The sequence below is a fragment of the Furipterus horrens genome, unplaced genomic scaffold (genome assembly GCF_987537825.1).
Source record: "Furipterus horrens unplaced genomic scaffold, mFurHor1.1.pri manual_scaffold_4, whole genome shotgun sequence".
Classification (NCBI taxonomy): domain Eukaryota; kingdom Metazoa; phylum Chordata; class Mammalia; order Chiroptera; family Furipteridae; genus Furipterus; species Furipterus horrens.
Window position 1 is genome coordinate 15,636,177 of NW_028327174.1, and position 20,025 is coordinate 15,656,201.

At 41.9% G+C, this 20,025-nt stretch overlaps 1 protein-coding gene across 1 annotated transcript in view; it reads left to right on the forward strand.

The window, feature by feature from the left end:
• Positions 1 to 1,978: 1,978 nt before the first annotated feature.
• Positions 1,979 to 20,025, forward strand: part of GNPTAB (N-acetylglucosamine-1-phosphate transferase subunits alpha and beta) — a 58,953-nt gene continuing 40,906 nt past the window's right edge. Inside the window, exons 1-2 of the mRNA XM_090272612.1 lie at positions 1,979 to 2,318; positions 17,139 to 17,224. Of these exons, the coding sequence (XP_090128738.1) occupies positions 2,202 to 2,318; positions 17,139 to 17,224 (203 nt within the window). The 5' untranslated portion in view covers positions 1,979 to 2,201. The remainder of the gene's footprint in view (positions 2,319 to 17,138; positions 17,225 to 20,025) is intronic.

Consider the following 20,025-nt stretch of genomic DNA (forward strand, 5'->3'; position numbering starts at 1 on the left):
AACCTTCATTGCTTATAGAAAAAAGTCAAATAGTGTATTCTTTTTTTAACTATTCCAACACTTAAAATGTCCCATGAATTATTTCATTTAACCTTCCTACTATCTCTATAAGGTAGCTACTACAGATATATCAGATTGCATTCACATTTATTTTATTAAAGTTCAACTATACTGGCTCAGGAGGGAAGAGTGAGCAAGAATGAGTTCTCTAGAAGAAAGGACTTTGACAATATTCCTTACATCCTTGAAGAACTCTAAAGAGAGCATAACGAGATAGGGGAAAAAAAGGTAAGTTGCACTACAACAAAGCATACTTTCTTATAAGCATAGGTTCTAGGGCCAGGACTAGAGTCCATGACTAGGAGAGCAAGGCCCTTGCCTTGGGTACAAAATTTAAGGGCAAGCCAAAAACACACTAAACAAGATAAATCATACTTTAGTGTAATATTTTAAAAGATCAAAATTAGCCCTGGCTGGTGTGGCTCAGTGGATTGAGCACTGGCCTGTGAACCAAAGGGTCACTGGTTTGATTCCCCATCAGGGCACAGGCCTGGGTGGTGGGCCAGGCCCCTGGTTGGCAGTGCACGAGAGACAACCACACATTGATGTTTCTCTCCCTCTCTTTCTCTCTCCCTTCCCCTCTCTATAAAAATAATAAATACAATCTTTATTTAGAAAATTGATGTTTCTCCCCCCAGATCAATAAATAAATTTTTTTTAATATCAAAATTAACGTGTAAAGAAATATCAAAATTTTATACAAAGACAGACTCTGACTGTACATTTGCAGGACTCATCTCTCCCTAATTCTAACCCTGTTCAAATCTCAATTCTGTCATTTACTGGTTGTGTAATATTAGAAAGTTATTTAACATCTTTATACCTCAGTTTCTTCATCTGTAGAATGGAGGTAATAATGTTATCTACTTTAGAAGGTTGTTGTGAGGATTAGATGAACCAGCACACAGTAGATGCTAAGTAAATGTTGGCCATCGGTATTGTGGAAATAAACATCTTGAGAGTCCTGTTGAATGATATGGTTTTGTATCTGTCACCTTGCTTGAAAAGACCTTGGAACTTTACAAGTGTTCTTTGTAACTGCCATAATCTTTGCCATGTTTGTATAACATGTATCACCATCTCCTGAAGAAGGATTAAAAGAATTGACTGAAAAGTGGAAACATTTTACCTTAAATTGGAGCAAAGGTAATCTCTTTTGCAAGTCTGTTCGTTGCATTTGATCATTCAGTTGAGTGTACAGTATATTTTGAGTATATCCTGAGACTGGTTCTGGAGATAATTCTAAAAATGCTGTGAATGACAGCAACACTGGATAAGTGTATTATTTCCCAGGGTGGCTAGATTTAAGACAAAAATCATATTGACTAAGGAACCTTCAAGAAAAAACAAAAAACAAAACTCCTACATACAAGAGGCGCGAGGGTAGGCCCTCCTAGAAATCACCTGGTACCAAAGTGGAAGTAACTGACCATTTCTGTTTCTACCATGACATTTATTGTACTTCGTGGTTTACACGTTTATCTCCTCAGCTAGGATCCTTGGGAACGATGGCCAAGTCTAGTTAACTTTTGAATAACTGACACCAAGCACTACGCTAGGCACAGGACACTAAACACATATTTAACTAATAAATAAATAAATTTTGATTTAGACATATTTAGCCCAAGAGTTTCCTATTTCAAGCAATATGGTTGGAGAACCAGAGGGTAAAGGAACCCTATGAAGTATTAATTTCCCAATTACTGTAAATGCAGAATGGGGTGCTAAAGTATCCACGACATCTAAGCGCGCTCTAGGACACGCACGCGCAGACGGGGAGTGGCGCGGGGTGGGGGGCGGTTGTTCGCCTGCCCTCCGCCCCTCCGCCCTCCAGGTGGCGCTGGCGGACCCGCCTCTGCAGCCGCCGCCGCCTTTCCCCGGGCCGGGCCCGGGAGGCGCTGGCCGCCTCGCGGACTGCAGGTCCGCCTCCACCGCGCCGAGGGCGTGGGCTCCCGGCTCCCGGAAGCGGCGGCCGCGGCGAGGAGCCCAGCGGGCGTCGATCCCCAGAGCGGCAATGCGCAGCGGCCGGAGGCTGTAACCTTGAGCGAGGCGGCCCGCTGGGGGCCGCTGAATGGCGGCTGGTTGAGGCGGCGGCTCTTGGCTCTAGCTCCTCGGGGCGTAGCGTGGCGGCGGCCGCGGTGATGCTGCTCAAGCTCCTGCAGAGACAGACCTATACCTGCCTGTCCCACAGGTATGGGCTCTACGTCTGTTTCGTGGGCGTCGTTGTCACCATCGTCTCCGCCTTCCAGTTCGGAGAGGTGAGTAGCGGCGCGGGAGCTCTGGCCAAGGCGCTTGGAACCCGCGCGACCCCGCGCGCCGATCCCCGGGGTGTCCCAAGCCCTAGCTCGCTTCACCGCTGCCTCCCCGTCCCCCCAGCCGCTCCAGCGACAAGTCCCAGCGCCTGCCCTTTCCCCAGAGGCTCAGAGGACTCAGATCGGGTTTCAGCATCTGGGGTCCAGCTTTCGTCCTCCCGACGGGTTGTGGGTAATAGGCGCTCGTTCTACTGATTCCTTGTCCCACTAGGTGCGTTCTTCAGGGTCGCCAGGTCATTTGACTTTTTCCCTCGGGCTTTATTCTCCACGAACCCCCCTCCTGGGACCCAGAGTTGTTCTCTTCCCATTCCTAAATTCTCATCCCTTGCCCCTCCTACAGTTTTCCTCCTGGGGTGTCACCCTTTAATCTTTTCACCTTTGACAAAGGCACTTTAATCTTAATTTAGGTTCTTCCAAGGGCGTGCGTGCTTTTGCACGTGCATTTGCAGTGGGGGGCAGAGTGTACTGGCCCCAAATTGAAAGGACTTAACCTTTTGCACGTAGGCTCTGTCACTGGGGACAACTATACATCATCCGTTGGCCCTCCTGGCAGATGTGCACGCCCTGATGTGAGATCGTTTGACAGCTCCAAACAACCGTTTTCCTGTCCTGAGATCACCTGAGGTTTAGGGCCCCATCACGTGACCAGGACGTTTTAGTGATCTTGGACTCCAGCACCTAACCTCTTGGGAGCCGGCAAAGCCCTTGGGTCATGGGATAGGCTAATAATTTAAACGCCAGATCACACAAGCCTGGCCTTTCTGGATCTGCTCATAGTTAATGAGCAATAAAGTAGTTGGGTCAGATTATAAATTCCTTAGAGGATCCAAGCAACAAGTTTGGGAGGTGGGAACACGCAGGTTTAATAGATTTTTGTACCCTTCTGGATATATGCTTTAAACATTTTTGTGACAAACAACCCTTTGATTTTTAGGTTGGATAGTTCTTTTATTATTGACGGTCTAATACAGTATTCTTTACCATAAATAGGGGTACCATAACCATGAGTAAGTAGGTCAGAACTGGAAGAGTTACATATATGTGATTTTAGAGAACACCACTTTTAAAAAATAAGTGTCTAATAAAAGAAAAAAAGAAAAATAAAAATTGTATTTTCAAGGTGTTAGGAAGCTGTCTATATGTATGTGTGTATGTATATAAGTGGATATGGTATGAAGTTGAACAAGTTTACAGTTAGCATAATGGTTTTTAGAAATGCCACAATATACTTTTGCTTGAAATCTGTACCCATACTGGACTGTAAGCTCCATAAGAGAGGATGCTGTCTACTGTCTGTCTAATTAGTGTAACCCTGGCACAAGGACTGCAGTCTAAATATTTGTTGAATGAATGAATGAATGAATGATGTGGCATGATATCCAAGTATACACTTTTAGTAGTTTTTAGTAGTTTTAATGTACCAAAAATAAATTTTATAAGGTGAGAAAGTACCCCAGACTTCTGTGTAATATTTGTTTCATGTGTTGCAACTTAATATAGTGACTGTATCTATGCATAGTTGTGTCTTATTGCTGATAAGGGTTTTTAGGCCCTGAGTAATTTAAATTAGCTGTTCATTAACAACCCTACAGCGTGAAGGTGACTTAAGGGCATCAGTTGTTAGAATGTTTTATTTTATATATTCGATGCCTGGTTATTTATTTACAAAAAAAGAAAAGAAAAGAAAAAGACTTTTGCCAGTCTTGAAATGACTACAGACTTTAAAGTTTGGAACAGACAAAAGAAATGAGAGGCAAAGACCGTCACGGAGCTGGCTCAATATCACTTTTCCAGCACAGTGGAAAAGAAGAACTGCCGGATTGGGCGGATATGGGTTTGAATGCTGGTGCCAGTATTGCTCATGATAGTAGGGATTACCAGGTTCCAGGCCCTCTCTTAATTCCTTTACATAAATTCACTCATTTAATCCTTACACCACCGCTGTGAGATAGGTACTATTATTATACACATTTTACAGATGATGAAACTAATGCACTTGCTCAAGTGAATCTGGCCAGTTCATGGCAGAGCTGGGCTTCAAAACAAGGCAGTATATGGGTCTAGATCTGCACTCCTAAGCACATTTCTTCATGTTCTCTCAAAGAGCCCAGGCTATCCTTTGAATGATCTTGGAAAGGATACTTAGCCTGTCTGAACCCTAGCCTCCTCATCTTTAAAATGGAAGCAAGAATACTTTCCTTGCTGGTTTGATGGTGAGGACTAAATAAGATATGTATGTGAAGTACCACCACACACAGTTCCTGGCACATAGACTCTCATTAAATCTTAGTAGATACTGCTACTATTATTAACAACATTTGTTTTATGTCTATAATCCTTATTTTGAAATAAACTCTTGAAATAGAATACTGTCATCATACAGTTAATAAAACCAACTTGTTAATAACTTTATTAATTGTAGTGGATAAAAGGGCTATCTTTTTATTTATTAATTGTAGTGGATAAAAGTCCTGATTTTAAATATTTGTTCTTTGTCAGTTGATATTGTATAGACTTTAAGCCCTGGCTGGTGTGGCTCAGTGGCCCTGTCCTGTGAACCGAAAGGTCAGTGGTTGGATTCCCAGGCAGGGCACATGCTTGGGTTGCTGGCCAGATCCCCAGTTGGGGGCGTGCGAGAAGCAACCAATCGATGTATCTCTCGAACATTAATGTTTCTATCCCTCTTTTTCTTTCCCTTCCCCTCTCTCTAAAGAATAAATAAATAAATATAATAATAAATAAATAAAATACAAATAAAATTTAAAAATGAAATGAAATAAAAAGTAAATAAAAAATTTTGAAAACATGCTTTTGAAGTAAAAATTATATCAGGGCCATCATTACTTAGTTGAATTATTTGTATACAAATCCACAATCCCTTATCTGAAACTTCTGGAACTACTGAATTACCTTATAATTAAACACCAGTATCTTATGCAGTGGAACATAAGACTGTTCACACTCAGTGAGGAAAATAAAGACTATAAATAACTTCAAGTCGGTTCAGGCCAAGTTTTGCCACCAAATAAGTTCAGGTCAGGTCAAGTTTTGCTTGACGCAAAAAGATCTTCACTGTTGAGAGGTTTTTGGATTTCAGGGTTGAATAGAGGATTGTAGTTCACTGCTGGGTGTGTATGTGTGTGCCTGTGTGCCTGGTGTGCGTGTGTGTGTGTGTGTGTGTGTAAGATATATCACTTCCTTACGTTCACCGAGTATGGGAACAAATATTCAAAAATTAACTTCTGTTGGAAGTCGGGTTCAGATGGAATCTGCTCATAGTGGGTAGTAACTGTCCCAGGCCTCCCCGGTCCTTTTGCTCACCCGCCTCTTACCGCCATTCTGTATTAATGAGATTATTGTTCAGTGAAAAAGAAGATTGAAAACTGGGTCCAGCTCAAGTTATGTTCAGCCTTGGTGATCAGTTTCTCATACTGGCTGCTTCAAGAAAGAGATTAGTTATTATGTTTGTATATGAGTAGTTCACTCATTTCACAAATATATTTCAAGTGTGTTCTTTGCCAAAGGTAGCAAATGGGTGAAGCTGAAGAAGACCTGGCCTGAGAGTCCAGAGGCAGCCTCTGGCCTGGTTCTGGCTCCACCATAACCGCGATCCTCAAATTGTGTTACTCCAGCTGCCTCCAGTGTTGGAGCAGCCACTCCTACCTGCTTTGTGTAGCTTGCTTTTGGGGGAGGGGAAAGCTTTCATTGTTAAAAATGCTTTAAAACTTCTAGACAAGACTCTCTTATTAGCTGTAATGTTTTGTGAATTTACATTTATTGGGGGCCTCACATGAGAAGGCATGAACTATAATGTAATGGGACTTTGTGCTACAGAGAAAATGCCGGTGGCCCTTAGATAGCATTAAATAATGGTCTCTCTCTTTGGAGGGGTTTGGGAGAGATCCACAGCCCAGCTAACTGACAAAGCCGGGACCTTGTCTTAGTCCCTGCTGTATTCTTAGCACTCAAATGAATGACTGGAGATAACCTAACCAACATCCCTTCAAGCTCATTTCCATTAAAAGTATAAGTTTTCTACTTTGATGCAGACCATCCGTAGTTACCTTTTCTTTCTCATACAAAATTGGTCTGATTGTACTTCATAGGGTGGAAGGTGCTATCCAAGCACATCCTTTAGCTCATCCTCGACCATCTTTGTATAGTTGAGATGAGGTTATGAGGACCGAGTAACAGCAAAGGGGGAGGGTAATTGAGTGCTTGAGAAGGTACCCAGTAATCACTTAGAAAACCAGAGGAAGGGAAGAAAATTATGGGTTGAGGCATCATAGAGGAACTTGAGACTTTTACAAAGAGGCAGGAGCTGTTTCTTTTTGAATCATTAGTGGTTTAAAATTGCTGCTGGTATTAGTCAGTAGCACTTGGTTGGAACAGAATCCCAGCTCAGATGTGGCTTAAGAGAAAATGTAGTTTTTTGACGGGTGTATTTGAAAAATTATAGGGTGAAACTCTGGCAGGGTTGGAGTTGCCAGATGATGTCATCAGGAATCTCTTTTTGTCTCTGTTCTTCCTCTCTGTTGATTTACTTCTCAGGCAAGTTCTTCCCGTGTGGAAGCAAAGACTGCTGTCAGCAACTCCAGCTTCTGACCTACCGTTTTCGTAGGCCCAGCAAAAAGAGAGCTTCTTTTTCTCGTAGAGCCAGCTGGAGCCAGGTGGCCTGCCTAACCAGGGGACAAGTGCCCTTCTTGTGCCCCCATCAACCACCTGGATCATCCCCAGAGCTGAGGTTGTGAACGGGCTGTCCAGTCTCAAGTGAATCACGTGCTCTGCGAGGAGTTCCCCACCGGGAAATCACAGGGCTGTTATCAAAAGTAGCCAAAGCAACAGATGTCCTTAGACACTGGCTTGAGTCAAAACCCACTTCCTTCCCGTGTCCTTAATGTGGCTATTGTGACTGTGATCGCTGTGAGCCCTTTACCCTGTTCTAGCACAGCGATGTTCATCCCTTTTCATCTCACGGCGCACATAAAGTAATTGCTGAAATGCTGCAGCACCCCAAAAAATACATCATTTTTGCCAGTCTGATAAAAAAATAGGTATAATTTTGATTCATTCACACTGGAGGGCTATTGTTGTGTTGGCTGTTGCCATTTTTTGAATTTGACGATCTAAGGGAAAAGAGGTCAGTGCCCCTGACTAAATAGTCAGGATTTAAAAGTTCTTGCTGCACACCGGTTGAAAATCACTGTTTTAGAAGATGTAAAAGTGGGTTATTTCCATTTTTAACATCTTGTTAATTTCTTTCTCTGGGTGTATTACTATGGAGTTTTGTGAAACTCAGTGCGAGTGTGCCCTCATAAATCTGTCAGTAATGATCCAATAGATACTTTAATTTAATGTAGTAATTTCATAGTATATTTGGTTTGACTTAGTCTTATTTATTTATTTATTTTTAGATTTTTTTTTTTTCATCACCATTTATCCCCCACACCTCCTTTCACTTCCACCCACCTCCCTTCCTCCCGAAGTCACCACACTGTTTTCCATGTCCGTGAGTTCTTTCCCTATTTTTCCTTTTTTTTGCTCAGTCTCTCTACCCCTCCAGCCCTCTGCCAGGAGCTGTCAACCTGCTCTCCATCTATGAGTCTGTCTCTGTTTTGCTTGTTAGTTCAGTTTGTTCATTAGATTCCACACAGGAGTGAGATCATATGGTACTTGTCTCTCTCTGACTGGCTTATTTCACTTAGCATAATGTTCTCCAGGCCCACCCATGTTGTTGCAAAGGGTAAAATTTTCCTCTTTTTTACAGCCAAGTAATATTCCACTGTGTGAATGTCCCATAGGTGTTCTATCCACTCATCTACTCATGGGCACTTGGCCTGCTTCCAGATCTTGGCGATTGTAAATAATGCTGCAGTGAACATAGATGATGAAAATGATTAAGATAGACAAGTTTATTTGCTCACCCAGACCCTAATTCTATGTGTTCAATGAATATTTGTTGAATAAATACTTTAAAAAGTTTATTTTCGCTTACTGAATGTGGTTGAGCCTGATGAGGAAAAATGGTTTTAACGAGATGCCTAATGTATATACGACAGCTTGCATGATGCCTGGTGTGCAGGGTGTTCAGTAAATGCTAATTAAATGCCAAAGGTCCTGTCTCAGGGCTGTTCTTCCCTGGGCTATGATGCTTATGAAGACAGCAGCCAAAGACCTTCCTTCTTGGCTGATGCCAAGGTCGTTTGAAGAGTGTATTAATCTTTCCTTAGAGACAGAGCAGAAAAGTTTACAGTGATTTCTCTACCTCACTGTGCTTTATTATGGTTGATGTGACAGCAGAGGGAGTAAGTACATTTTTAATTTAATATAGCTTACACCTTATAATACGATATGTTACTTTCGTTCATTCTGAAATATAACAAATAAGTGTAGCTGTAAAAGGTTATATATTCACAATGTATCACTTGAAGTTTTTAGTGTTTTTAGATTGATTGTTCCAATCTTATGATCCACATGCAGTATCTCTAGCAGGTGATTAGTCAGCCTATGTGTGATTCATACATGCATTAAATTAAGCATGAAAAATGTGATCTTTCAAAAATGTTACAAATTAGGTCATATTGTTCAGATCATACTTGTTCAAGGAGAGCCAAATGAGTTCTGTAATCAGACTTAAACTATATTGCCCACTTTAAAATTGCATCCTAAAATTTTTTCTTCTTTTAGGTTCTAGTTTTCTTTCTGTCTTAATTTATCTTTCTCTCCCCCTTCCCCTTTCATTGCCTCATTCCATTAACTTCATTTCTGTCTCTGATTAATTCCAAATTGTATAAAGCTTCTTTACCAAAATTTCAGAAGGTTTTCATTTGACGGAGACTTATGGAGGTGTTTGCTGTGGGCCAGCTACTCTGCTGCTTGCTGGAGACACAAAGATGTTCCGTTTTCTCCAGCTCTTGAGGAGTTCACTCTCCAGGCAGGGAGATGGCCGAGGAGATAGACAAAGTTAAAATACATTGTAATAAATTAAGTTGAAGACCTAGGTGTGGGTGTCCGGCAATTTCTCAGACAGTGACATCTGAGCTTGATCTTGAAGGATATGGCTGGGCTCCCCCAACCAACCCTCCACCTCCATTGTTTATTTACTTTTTTTAAGTGAAGGATGCCATAGGTGTAAAGGTATGGGTGTGAGAGACACTATCCCTTTTTAGGAACAAAAGTAGTTCTGAAGGGCCGCAGCATACCTCGGACAGAAGCTGGAGAGGCAGGCAGTGGCCAGTTTAGGGCTTGCCTATTGAGTGAGGCTAAGAAGTTTCAACTCATCCTACAGAAAATGCGGATCATTCAAATGATTTTAAGCCAGAGAATGATGAATCAGATCTGTGTTTAGAACGATTGCTCGAGAGGTAACGTAGAAGGTGAATTGCAGGCGGAAGGGAATGGTAGCAGGAGACTGTGTAGGAATCCAAGTAAAGATACCACATTGAATTCAGTTCTTCAGAATCAGCAGGCTTTCAATATTGATTTTTATAATTGTACAAAAGCTCGAAAGAAAGGAATATTTGCTTTTGGAAACTGGCTTTATCTCTCACTGATTTATTACTTGATTTGGGGCAAGCCTTTTTGTTTATCCCCAATGTGATGGTATTAGGATATGAGGCGTTTGGGAGATGATCAGGTCATGAATGGGATAGGTGCTCTTATAAAAGAAACCCCAGAGAGCTTGGGGGCCCAATCCACCCCTTGAGGTGATACAGAAGAAGGCAGCTGGCTATGCCCCTGGAAGCTGGTTCTCACCAGACATCAAACCTGCAGGTGCGTGGATCTTAGTCTTCTCAGCCTCCAGAGCTGTGAGAGAGCAACGTCTGTTGTTTATAAGCTATAGGCTGAGACAGGAAAACAAAATGAGCGGACTCAGTCAGATGTGATTAGATAGTGCTTCTGGGGATATGACTTCCTGATGGATATCAAGGGAGGTGTCGAGTTAGTAGAAAAGATAAAGCTTCAACTATCTTTAAGATACATATCTTGGTCTCTCTTAGTACTTTTTGATGCAAACTAAATTTTGTTTTCAGAAAGTGTGAAGAACCTTTATAATCTAGGATAATATAAACTTCTGATGATTATCAGTGTATGAAAAGCTCCTTCAGTGTTAAGAGTTCTTATTGCTTGAAGTTCGAGAGCCCCAACATCTTAAGTTTTGTGGTGTATCATGTCACGTTTCTTTGCTTGAAAAACTGAGAAAGTGACATATGCTTTTGCAGAGAGAGGGTTTTATATCCTCGTGTGCCTGGGTTTGCTGTTGTCTCTACATGTCTAGCGCTTTAGTTCTTACCTTGACTGTCTGGGAATGGATCCGAAAGCAGAAAGTTCTGGAGGGAAACTAAGGAGTGGTAAGCTGTGCCAAGATCTTTGCCTTGTAAAACTAGTAGCCATATTTATTCATTCTACAATATTTCCTGATTTTGTGCCAGGCCCTGTGCTAGGATTTGGGAATAAAAATAAAAAGAGGTCAAGTTCCTGTCTTTGAGCTGCTCACAGAGGAGTAGACATATATTTAAACAGGTAAATTATATTGCAACACTGTAAATGCTGTCTGTAAGAGACATGTGAACAGTTTGCATATAAGTATTGTACAGCCGTGTATGACTTGCACATCTCATTAACTCATCAAAACAGTCTTGTGAAATAGATGGCATTAATATTTGCATTCTACAGAAGAAGAAATGGAGAATAGAGAAGTGCCGTGGGTTTTATTATTGGTAAGTGCTAGGTTTAGACTCCCGTCTTCTGATTGTAAACCTTACAGCGATGAGCAGATATGCACTATATACCTGTTCTCTTCTTAATAATTACGTTCCTCCTTTCCTTAACCAAGGAATTACTCCAGCACAAAGGACTATGGGGGTTGCTTCTCATTCACTATTATTCCACCACAGGCATGTATTTGATCCTGTCTGGAATCATAAAAAACTTCAATAATAGCATGTAACAGTTTTATAATTTAAAAAAGTTTATCATGTGAAAATGTTAGCATTTGTGTGCGCAAACCTGTTGAAAGGACTGTTAGACATTCTGAAAATACTGAGGAAAAACACAGGTGTATTATGTGATGGTGGTCATTTATAAACATGCTAAGGAAACAGATCTGGGTTACTGAATTAAGGATGGTAAACATACCGGCTTCAGAACAGAATGACCATGTTCCTAAATGTGGATTTGACAAAGCTCTGTCTACATACCTGTCAGAGGAGGCAGCCTGGTGAAGCTGAGAGAGCTTGAAGAAGTGAAACGGATCGTGGGCTCTGCAGTTGTGTTGCTTCACACCCCAGCCCCCTCACACACTGCTAGCGGCCTGGGGCTTCTCTTTGGAAAATGAACCATCCTTGTACCTGCCTCATGGTTGGTCCCTAGTGACAGGGGTTCAGTGGGGAGGAGCGCTTGGCATGAGGGTGCTTGGTGAATGTATGTACCCACCCGCGCTCCTCTGCCATCAGCACGTTAAGACTGAGTTTGGCTGCCGTTTTGTAAAAACTGACAAATAATTGATCTTGAATACCTTGACAGCCATGATTATTAAGATGGAGTCTTAAAGGTGATAAACATTTTTAACTGGTACAGTAAACTACCTTTCGATGATTTTTACAATTCTTTATGAGGTATTTCAGAGCTTGTGTAGTATTTTAATAAATAGTATTTTAGTTCATTGTGCCTTAAATTTTACCAACAAACTACCCTTAGAAGCGGAGAAAAGTAAATACTCTGAGGAGAGTAGTGTAGAGGAAGGGTATATGTGCGTGTGCGCGGGGAGGGGTGGAATAGTTCAGAATGGCAAGTAGGAATTTTTTGAAGGCCAACATTTTATCTGCAAAAATCACTTGCGTTTTTTATTTTGTTTCATAAAAATTTGAATTACTACCAATATAATATTTTAAATGTCTTACCGTGCCTTCTAGTATGCTCGGTACTCTTTTCGTACACCCTCCTCACCCAGGCCATGTGAGGATGGATCACTGTCCTACACAGCAGCACAACAAACTGATGAACTAGATTTGGTACTTAAGTTCATAGTGGAGGAAACTAAGGCCTGAACTTTGTAACTTACTCAAGGTTGCACAGCCACTGTAGGAGAACTGGGAGTTTCTCCTAGGAGATGTCCCAGATTTCCCAACCCAGCCTTCTCTTATGTCATTCCTGCTAGAACCAGGCATTTATTAAGAAGAATGTGGTGTACAATGAATTGTTCTCAGTATAAGTTAATGATAAATAGACTGAAACAGTTTATAACTTGATTGGTCTGATGAGGTGCTAACATAGGTGAAAAGTAAGTAACAATAAAAAAGATAAGTAATGCAAGGCAAGAAATGTTACAAGGCAGTGTGTAACTGATTTCCAAGTAAGTGATACGGATAAAAGTTCCTCAAGCGTTTTGAGACGGAAACATTCAGATTGGGTTGAAGAAGGTGCAAAGGCCTGTGGAGGAAGAGACTTGATTTTGTAAATATTTCTCTTAACTTCTCCTCTGGTCATTTGTTTATTGTTAGTAATGGCTAAAAACAAGATCTCTCATTTTGCTTTTAAATTTAATTAATTTATTTTTAAATATTTTATTTTATTTATTTTTAGAGAGAAGGGAAGGGAGGGCGAAAGAGAGGGAGAGAAATGTTGATGTGCGAGAGATACATTTATCAGTTGCCTCTCTCACGCCCCCAGCTGGGGTCCTGGCCTGCAACCCAGGCATGTGCCCTGACTGGGAATCAAACTGGAGACATTTCGGTTGGCAGGACGGCACTCAATCCACTGAGCCACACCAGCCAGGGCTAAAAACAAGATCTAATTACAAGTTTGCCTTTGTTGTTGTTGTTGTTGTTTGGAAGATACTTGTATTTTTGTGGCTTACCCCAGAATAAGTAATTTTATAATTGCCCATTCAAATTTCTGCTCTTTTCCATCCTGGATAGTATTAAGAAAATGAACTGACACTAACCCTTATATGAATTTTGTTTGATTTAGGATATACAAGCCTCCCTTTCGATCCCTCATATAGCTATTACTCCTTCACTTAAAAAAAGAATTTGGAAGATTTCCCCAATAGGATCTAGTTGAGAATGGACGTAAGCAGAAAAAGGAATAGTTATGATGGAAGAGAACAAAGTTTAAGTGTGGACAGGATTAGAACTAGGGACAGGAATCCCAGGGGAGGCTGAAGTTAGAAGAGACATGGTCTCCTATGGAGTTGCCCTGTCGTCTTAGAAGAAACTGCACCATTTACAATGCCAGCCACACAGCTCTGCACCTCCTTTATGCACATAGAGAGTGGGCAAAAGTAGGTTTACAGTTGTTCACATGAAAAATAATACAGCTCTGGCTGGTGTGGCTGGGTGGATTGAGCGATGGCCTGCAAACTGAAAGGTCAGCAGTTCGATTCCCAGTCAGAGCACATGCCTGGGTTGCTGGCCGTGTCCCCAGTTGGGGGCATGCAGGAGGCAACTGATTGACGTATCTTGCTCACATTGATGTTTCTCTTTCTTTCTCCCTCCCATCCCCTGTCTCTCAAAAGTAAATAAATAAAATCTTTTTAAAAAATGAATAACAGTACAAGCATAAACTCTGTTTCACATACAACTGCAAACCTACTTTTGCCCCACCCTGTACTTTTTGGACTGGAAGGGACTTCAAACACAATTTTGTCAGATTTCCTTTATTTTTTAGATGAAGAAACAACGCAATAACTTGTACAAGATCTCCCGTAAAAGTAACAGAGCTGGTGTGAAAACCCATGTCTCGAGTCATAACCTGGCTACCTCCCCCAAAATCTAAGTACAGAATTCTGGACCAGTAGCAAAGTTCCTAAGTGCGTTAGATCAGGACCCTTTGCTGTTATTGTTGTTCTTTCTAATACACGAAAGTGGTTTGGCGATGGTGAGATTAATTTATCTGATGAAGGAAGACACATGGTGTCAACACATCATGTCAGCATTTCTCAGGCATCCTGTGGAGTGTGCCCTTCTGTGTTTTCTCCCTGTTGCTGGGCAGCACCCGGGGAGGCCAAGGGAGGCTTAAACCTGATGCTGGGGTCCAGGTTCTTGTCGCAGCCCGAGGATTTGAGAGCCTGACCGAAGGATTTAGCAAAGCACAGTAAATTTATTAAAGCGATAGTACACGCTTAAGAAGTGAGAGCGGACGACCTTGGAGAACGAGGTGCCCCAGTGGGGTCTGGGTGGAAAGTTTTAATTAAATGGTAGGCAAGTGGAGAGGAGAGGGTGCTCCTCGGCTTCTCACACGCGTGGGGGGACTACCCATGTGGCTCGTCCCTGTCCTTCCTTTCCAGATAGCGATTTCTTTTTTGTTCTTTGGTCCTCTCAATTATAGGAAACTGGGGAGGAGGAAGTGGGGGAACAGGTGGTCAGGGAAGGTCATGTCTGAGATGTTCCAGCCAAACAGAAAAGGGGAGGGGTCGAGCTTGAAGCCTTTGTTCCCTATTCTAAGTTTTCTGCCTCATCCTCGCCTCCTGGGCACAGGAGTATTGATGTAGAATCACTTCTGTTTGAGCTCAATAAGTTGACACAAGTTGATACAATTATATTATTAAGAATAGGTAGCATACTCTATATGTGCCTGCCATTGGGGTTGGTGCTCGGTCTGGTACTAAAGGTAGAGTTCATTCCCTCTCCTCCAGGAACGTGCAGTCCATTGGAGAGGCCAGTTGTATATATGCGTACCATGACTCAAATGGGACCCTTGGTTCCCACCAGGTTTCATCTTCACTATACCTGTTCCTCCTGTGTCATTAAGGGGCCCCACTGTCTAGTCAGTCAGTCACACGTCATATTCTGAAAACCTGGCGATCACCCTCGATTCTTTTCCTCTCCTCACGCTCCTGTCCATTCAGGTAGCAAACCCTCTAACATGCCACCCCCTGTTCCCCAGCTGAACTGCTGACAGATTCTCCTGTTCATCCTTTAAGACTCTGCTAACACCGCTTCTTCAGGAAAGTTGTTTCGGCGTCTTCCTAGAAAGAGTCAGATACTCCTTTAGTGCGGCTTTAGCCAGCAATAAACTTCTATTAAAGGTAACTGTCTCTAGTTCCTAAAAGTCGGGGAAGTTAGCTTATTTCTCTTTGTAAAACTAATACAAAGCACATTAGACCCCCATTGAAATCAATTGTTTTTAAATCAGTACATTGAGTAGGAGAATTATTAGTTGAGTCTCTGGTATTTATGAAGCGTCCTGCTAAAACAAGGTGGTAAAGGTAGGCAGAGGCCCGGTCTTGAAAAACCTGAATGCCGTGAAAACAAATGAGCAGTTGTAGCAGGGCACTTAGGCGCAAAAGGCTGCTCTTGTAGCCAGATGTTGTCCTGTGATTACGTCCTGGCCAATGAAAACAGAAGTGCAGTCTCCAAGGAGTCTCCTTAAAGGAGGGGCATGTTTTTCCCTTTCTTTCCTTTCTGCTGGCTAGAAAGAAATCTCAATGACTAGGACTCTCACAGCCATCTGAATGTAACAGGGCCACGTCCTAGGGCTGGTGGAATAGGAAGCTTGGGGGAAGCCTTGGCAGGAAGGAGGGCATTCCAGGAAGAGGAAGAGAATCAAAGGACACATTTAAGAGTCAGAGAGAAGAGGATGAGCTGGCAAAGGAGACTGAAAAGGAGCCACTAACTAGACTGATGTGAAGAAGACTAAGAGAGTGGTTCAGAAAGGAGGAACGGGCAACCACTACTGGTTGAGTAAGACAGAGATCAGGAAAAATGGCACTGGATTTGACAATGTGGAGGCCTTGGTGAGGCCACTGAAGTGGTGAGGGCAGAGTGGAAGTGGTGAGGGCAGAGTGGTAGTGGAGTGGGCTGAAGGGTGAATGGGAGATGGAAGATATCATTTGCCCTTGAAAGAGACAGAGAATTTAGAGTGGAGGGACTTGCTGGAATGGGATGTGGAGGGAAGGGAAGGTTTTCCCAAGATACTGGAATATGTTTATATGCTGCTAGTAATCCCATTGAGAGGAAGAGAGAATGGAGGCAGGGTCTTGAAAATATGAATTGATGAGATCCAGAGCAAATGGGCAGAGACGGGACATTTACAAGAAGGTCGAACACTTCTTCTGTGGTCAAAACGGAGTGAAGAAGAAAATGGGGCACGTGGGTGGGTAGGTTTATAGACCTGCAAAGCAGACATGAGGGAGATCCTATCTAAAGACTTGTGTCTTCTTCTGAGATATTTAGCAAGGTCATCAAATGAAAATTCAAAGGTGGTAAGGTCATCACCTCCCATTGATTTGTTGCTCTGTGCTATGAGAAGGGTCTTTCCTAAGTTTTGTGTGGATCATGTAGCTGCCTTAGATCCTTTAGTGCCTCTGTGTCCCATGACACACAAGGCACATCCGAGCCAGGGCCCAGCTCCCTCTCCCAGCCAAGTTTCTCTCCAGTTACTACCTGTACTGCAGCCAAAGCCAACTGCATAGTTGCTCTCAAGCATCTCACCCTTGCTGGTTTCAACCTTTGTACATGCTCTTCTGGCTCTGTCCCTTTCTTCCTACCTGGTGAGCTCATTCTGCGAGACCCAATTCTCAGATCACGTCCTTTTAAACCTCTTTGATTCTGATGTGTATAACTGTCCTCATATTGTAGTTTTATTTATCTGGATTGAGCATAATACCTGGCATGTGACAGGCCCTGAGTAATGCATGGATTTTGATTGCTTTACCTGTTCCTTTAGCGCTTCTCAACGAAGTGAAAGTTATGAACTCTTAATATTTGATGCAAATAAAACGTTGTTTCTTTTTCTTCTTTCTTCTTTATTTTTCCCCCCTAGGTGGTTCTGGAATGGAGCCGGGATCAATACCACGTTTTGTTTGATTCCTACAGAGACAATATTGCCGGAAAGTCCTTTCAGAATCGGTGAGAAAAGATCAGTTTTGGAGAGTGGTTTGTTGTGACGTAAATGATGAGCCATGAAACCACCCATGCTCTACATGTAGCAGTTGAAGGGCTCTTTCCAAGTACAGACATGGTTCAACTTACTCAAGACTACTCCCATCCGAAGGAACCTTGTAGTCCATCCTCACAGTTTTTTAGATGGAAAATCTGACTCCCAAATGATCTCCTTTTATCCTTGCCCCAGTTCTATGAGATAAAGGTAATTCTATCCCCCTGGAAGATGAGGAAGCTGGGTGGCTACTCTGCAGCCATTCTGAGCCCTGGCCAGTATCCCTTGGCTGACATCAATGTGTTAACTAGGGCCATCCCCATGGTAGCCACCAGGACTGGACCCTCACCTGCTGCTGGGGTCATCTTGCTGCCTTGCTGTGGGAAGGAGCAGACAGCCTTAAAGGTTGGGTCTGTGGCTTCTTAAGGCCAAGCTTCTTGCTGCAGCCATTCTTGAATGCTGCATTCAACCTTTCTCTTCCACCCAAGGCACACCTGGGTGGAAGCAATCTTTTTCAGTGTCTTCCTTCCCTTCTTACAGCTAAAATGACTCACACAGGCTCTTTTTGGTTTTTGTCTATAAAACTATTACTTATATAGTTTTATATTGTAAAAGCAATTGATGTTTCTGGTGAAAACAGTTCAAAAAATAAAAAAGTAAAAAGTAAAGCCTCTCTCTTTTCCATTCTGGATTTCCCCTCACCCAGAGGAACCGCTGTTAATGAATTTTTGTTTTGGATTATTCGGTGATCATCATTCCACCTTTAAAAAATAAGGAGTCTTCTCCTTTTTGATGTATTCACTGTATGCAGTATTTATTGACTCTCCCTTTCATTGTAATGGCATACAGCAAATCAGCACAGGGCAAGGAGCAAGAGGGGACAAAACCAAATGGGGGGGAGCTACCAAGGGAGTTAACCTCACAAAAGACCTTGGTCTCAATGTTGGAGACCATAACTAGAGATCCTGACTGTCACTTTCCCCTGAGGATAGATCCCATAAATTCTTCCCTTTACTCACTGAATCAGAAAACCTAATGAAACTACAAGTAATAACTGGTGTTATTTGACACACTTGGACAGTTTTCTGAGAACCTGTATTTCACTGATTTCCCCTGGAGCCCTTGGCCCTCTGTCCCCTTGTTATGAGTGCCTAGTGATTTCTATCCAGTGAGTAGTTTTAAAAATAACTGTGCTGATTGGATGTATGCATTCTTATAGCCCTCAGTATGTTCATGAAGAGTGGTTGTGGATTTCTTTGCTTTGGTCCTTAAAGGCCCCTATGTATGAATTTGCTCCTTCAATGAAGCTTGAATCTTTGAGTCTTACACTGTTTTAGATCCTGAGATATGACTATCTACTGTAAAGAATTTTGTGGTCTAATTAGGGGTGGTATCTTGTAACCAAGTAACTAGTGAACTAGGGAAACTCTAGAGCTTTCACTGAGGATCTCTTAAAATAGCAGTTTTCCAAGACTCTGGGGGTCTGTGAAAGCAAAACCGTTTTTCTAATCACCCTAAGGTGTTATTTGCTTTTTTACTGTGTTGACGTTAGCACCCATGGTATAAAAGCAGTGGGGGTGAAATTGCCACACCTTACTTGGTGTGAGTCATTGTACTCTTTGCCACCACGTCTTTGCAGGGGCAAGAAAAAGCCAGTTTCACTTAAAAATGTTCATGAGGAAGCGGTAAAAAATTATTGATTCGATTATATCTTGATCCTTTGAGCAAACATTTCTTTGATGTCTGTGTGATGAAAGGGGAAAGACACATAAAGCACCTCTCTGGGTGGGGATTGTCTTGAGGAAAAGCGCTGGAGTGGTTGTTGGCCTTGGCCTGCAACTAGCTCTTCTGTTTCATGGGACACCATTGTTATAACTTGAAAGGACTAATTCAAGTAGGATTCATCAAACTTGGTTATTTGGCAGGTATTTTCTTGACAGTGAACAAAGCCATCCTGTCTCTTGAAGGAAAGCAAGTAATAGTCTTTGTTGCCAATGATAAAGTATGAGCTTTCAAGTGAAAATTCAGATTCTGGAAAACTTGTTTCCACCACTGTGAGCTTACCAGCTACACAATATTGTAGCTTAGAAAACCCAACTATCGAGCTCAGCAGCTTTAATCAAACACTCTTGTTCTCTTTCTGAAGAATTTTTTGCATGTATGTTAAATATTTCTTTTTCTATTTCTTTTTCTTTTCCTAATTTTTGATTGCATGAAAATAGGGATATTTTAAAAATTGCCTAATTTTGATGATGACAAGTAAATAGATCATACATAACATATCACATGTTCTAATATAGTTTAAAATACCGTAATGTTTATAGGAAGCTTCACTGGTTTGCTAGTTTTTCTGTGAGTGTCTTTAATGCTGTTTGCCCTGAATGAATATATAAATTACTTAATGCTACTAATTGTGAAGCATTAAGTCAATTCAGGGCTCAATTTTCTCATCTCTAAAATGTAGATATTAGATTAAGTATAAAATCTCTTCCAATTCTTTGGTTCTAAGATACTATTTAAGTTCTAAGTTTTCTTACCTACTTTATAGACTGTAGAACCAAGGGACTGTTATGTGCTTTTTTATTCATTTAAACTAAACTGATAAAAATAAAAGCTGTGTCACTGTCACCACAGCTTTGGTTTTGAGTCATAGGTGACTTATATAGTCTTCAGTCTAGGAGAAAGACTTCCTTCTCGTATGGAAACTAAGATTGTCTCCTGGTCAGAACAAGACTCATGTTCACTGTGACTGTGCCTCTAATAGAAAAACAAT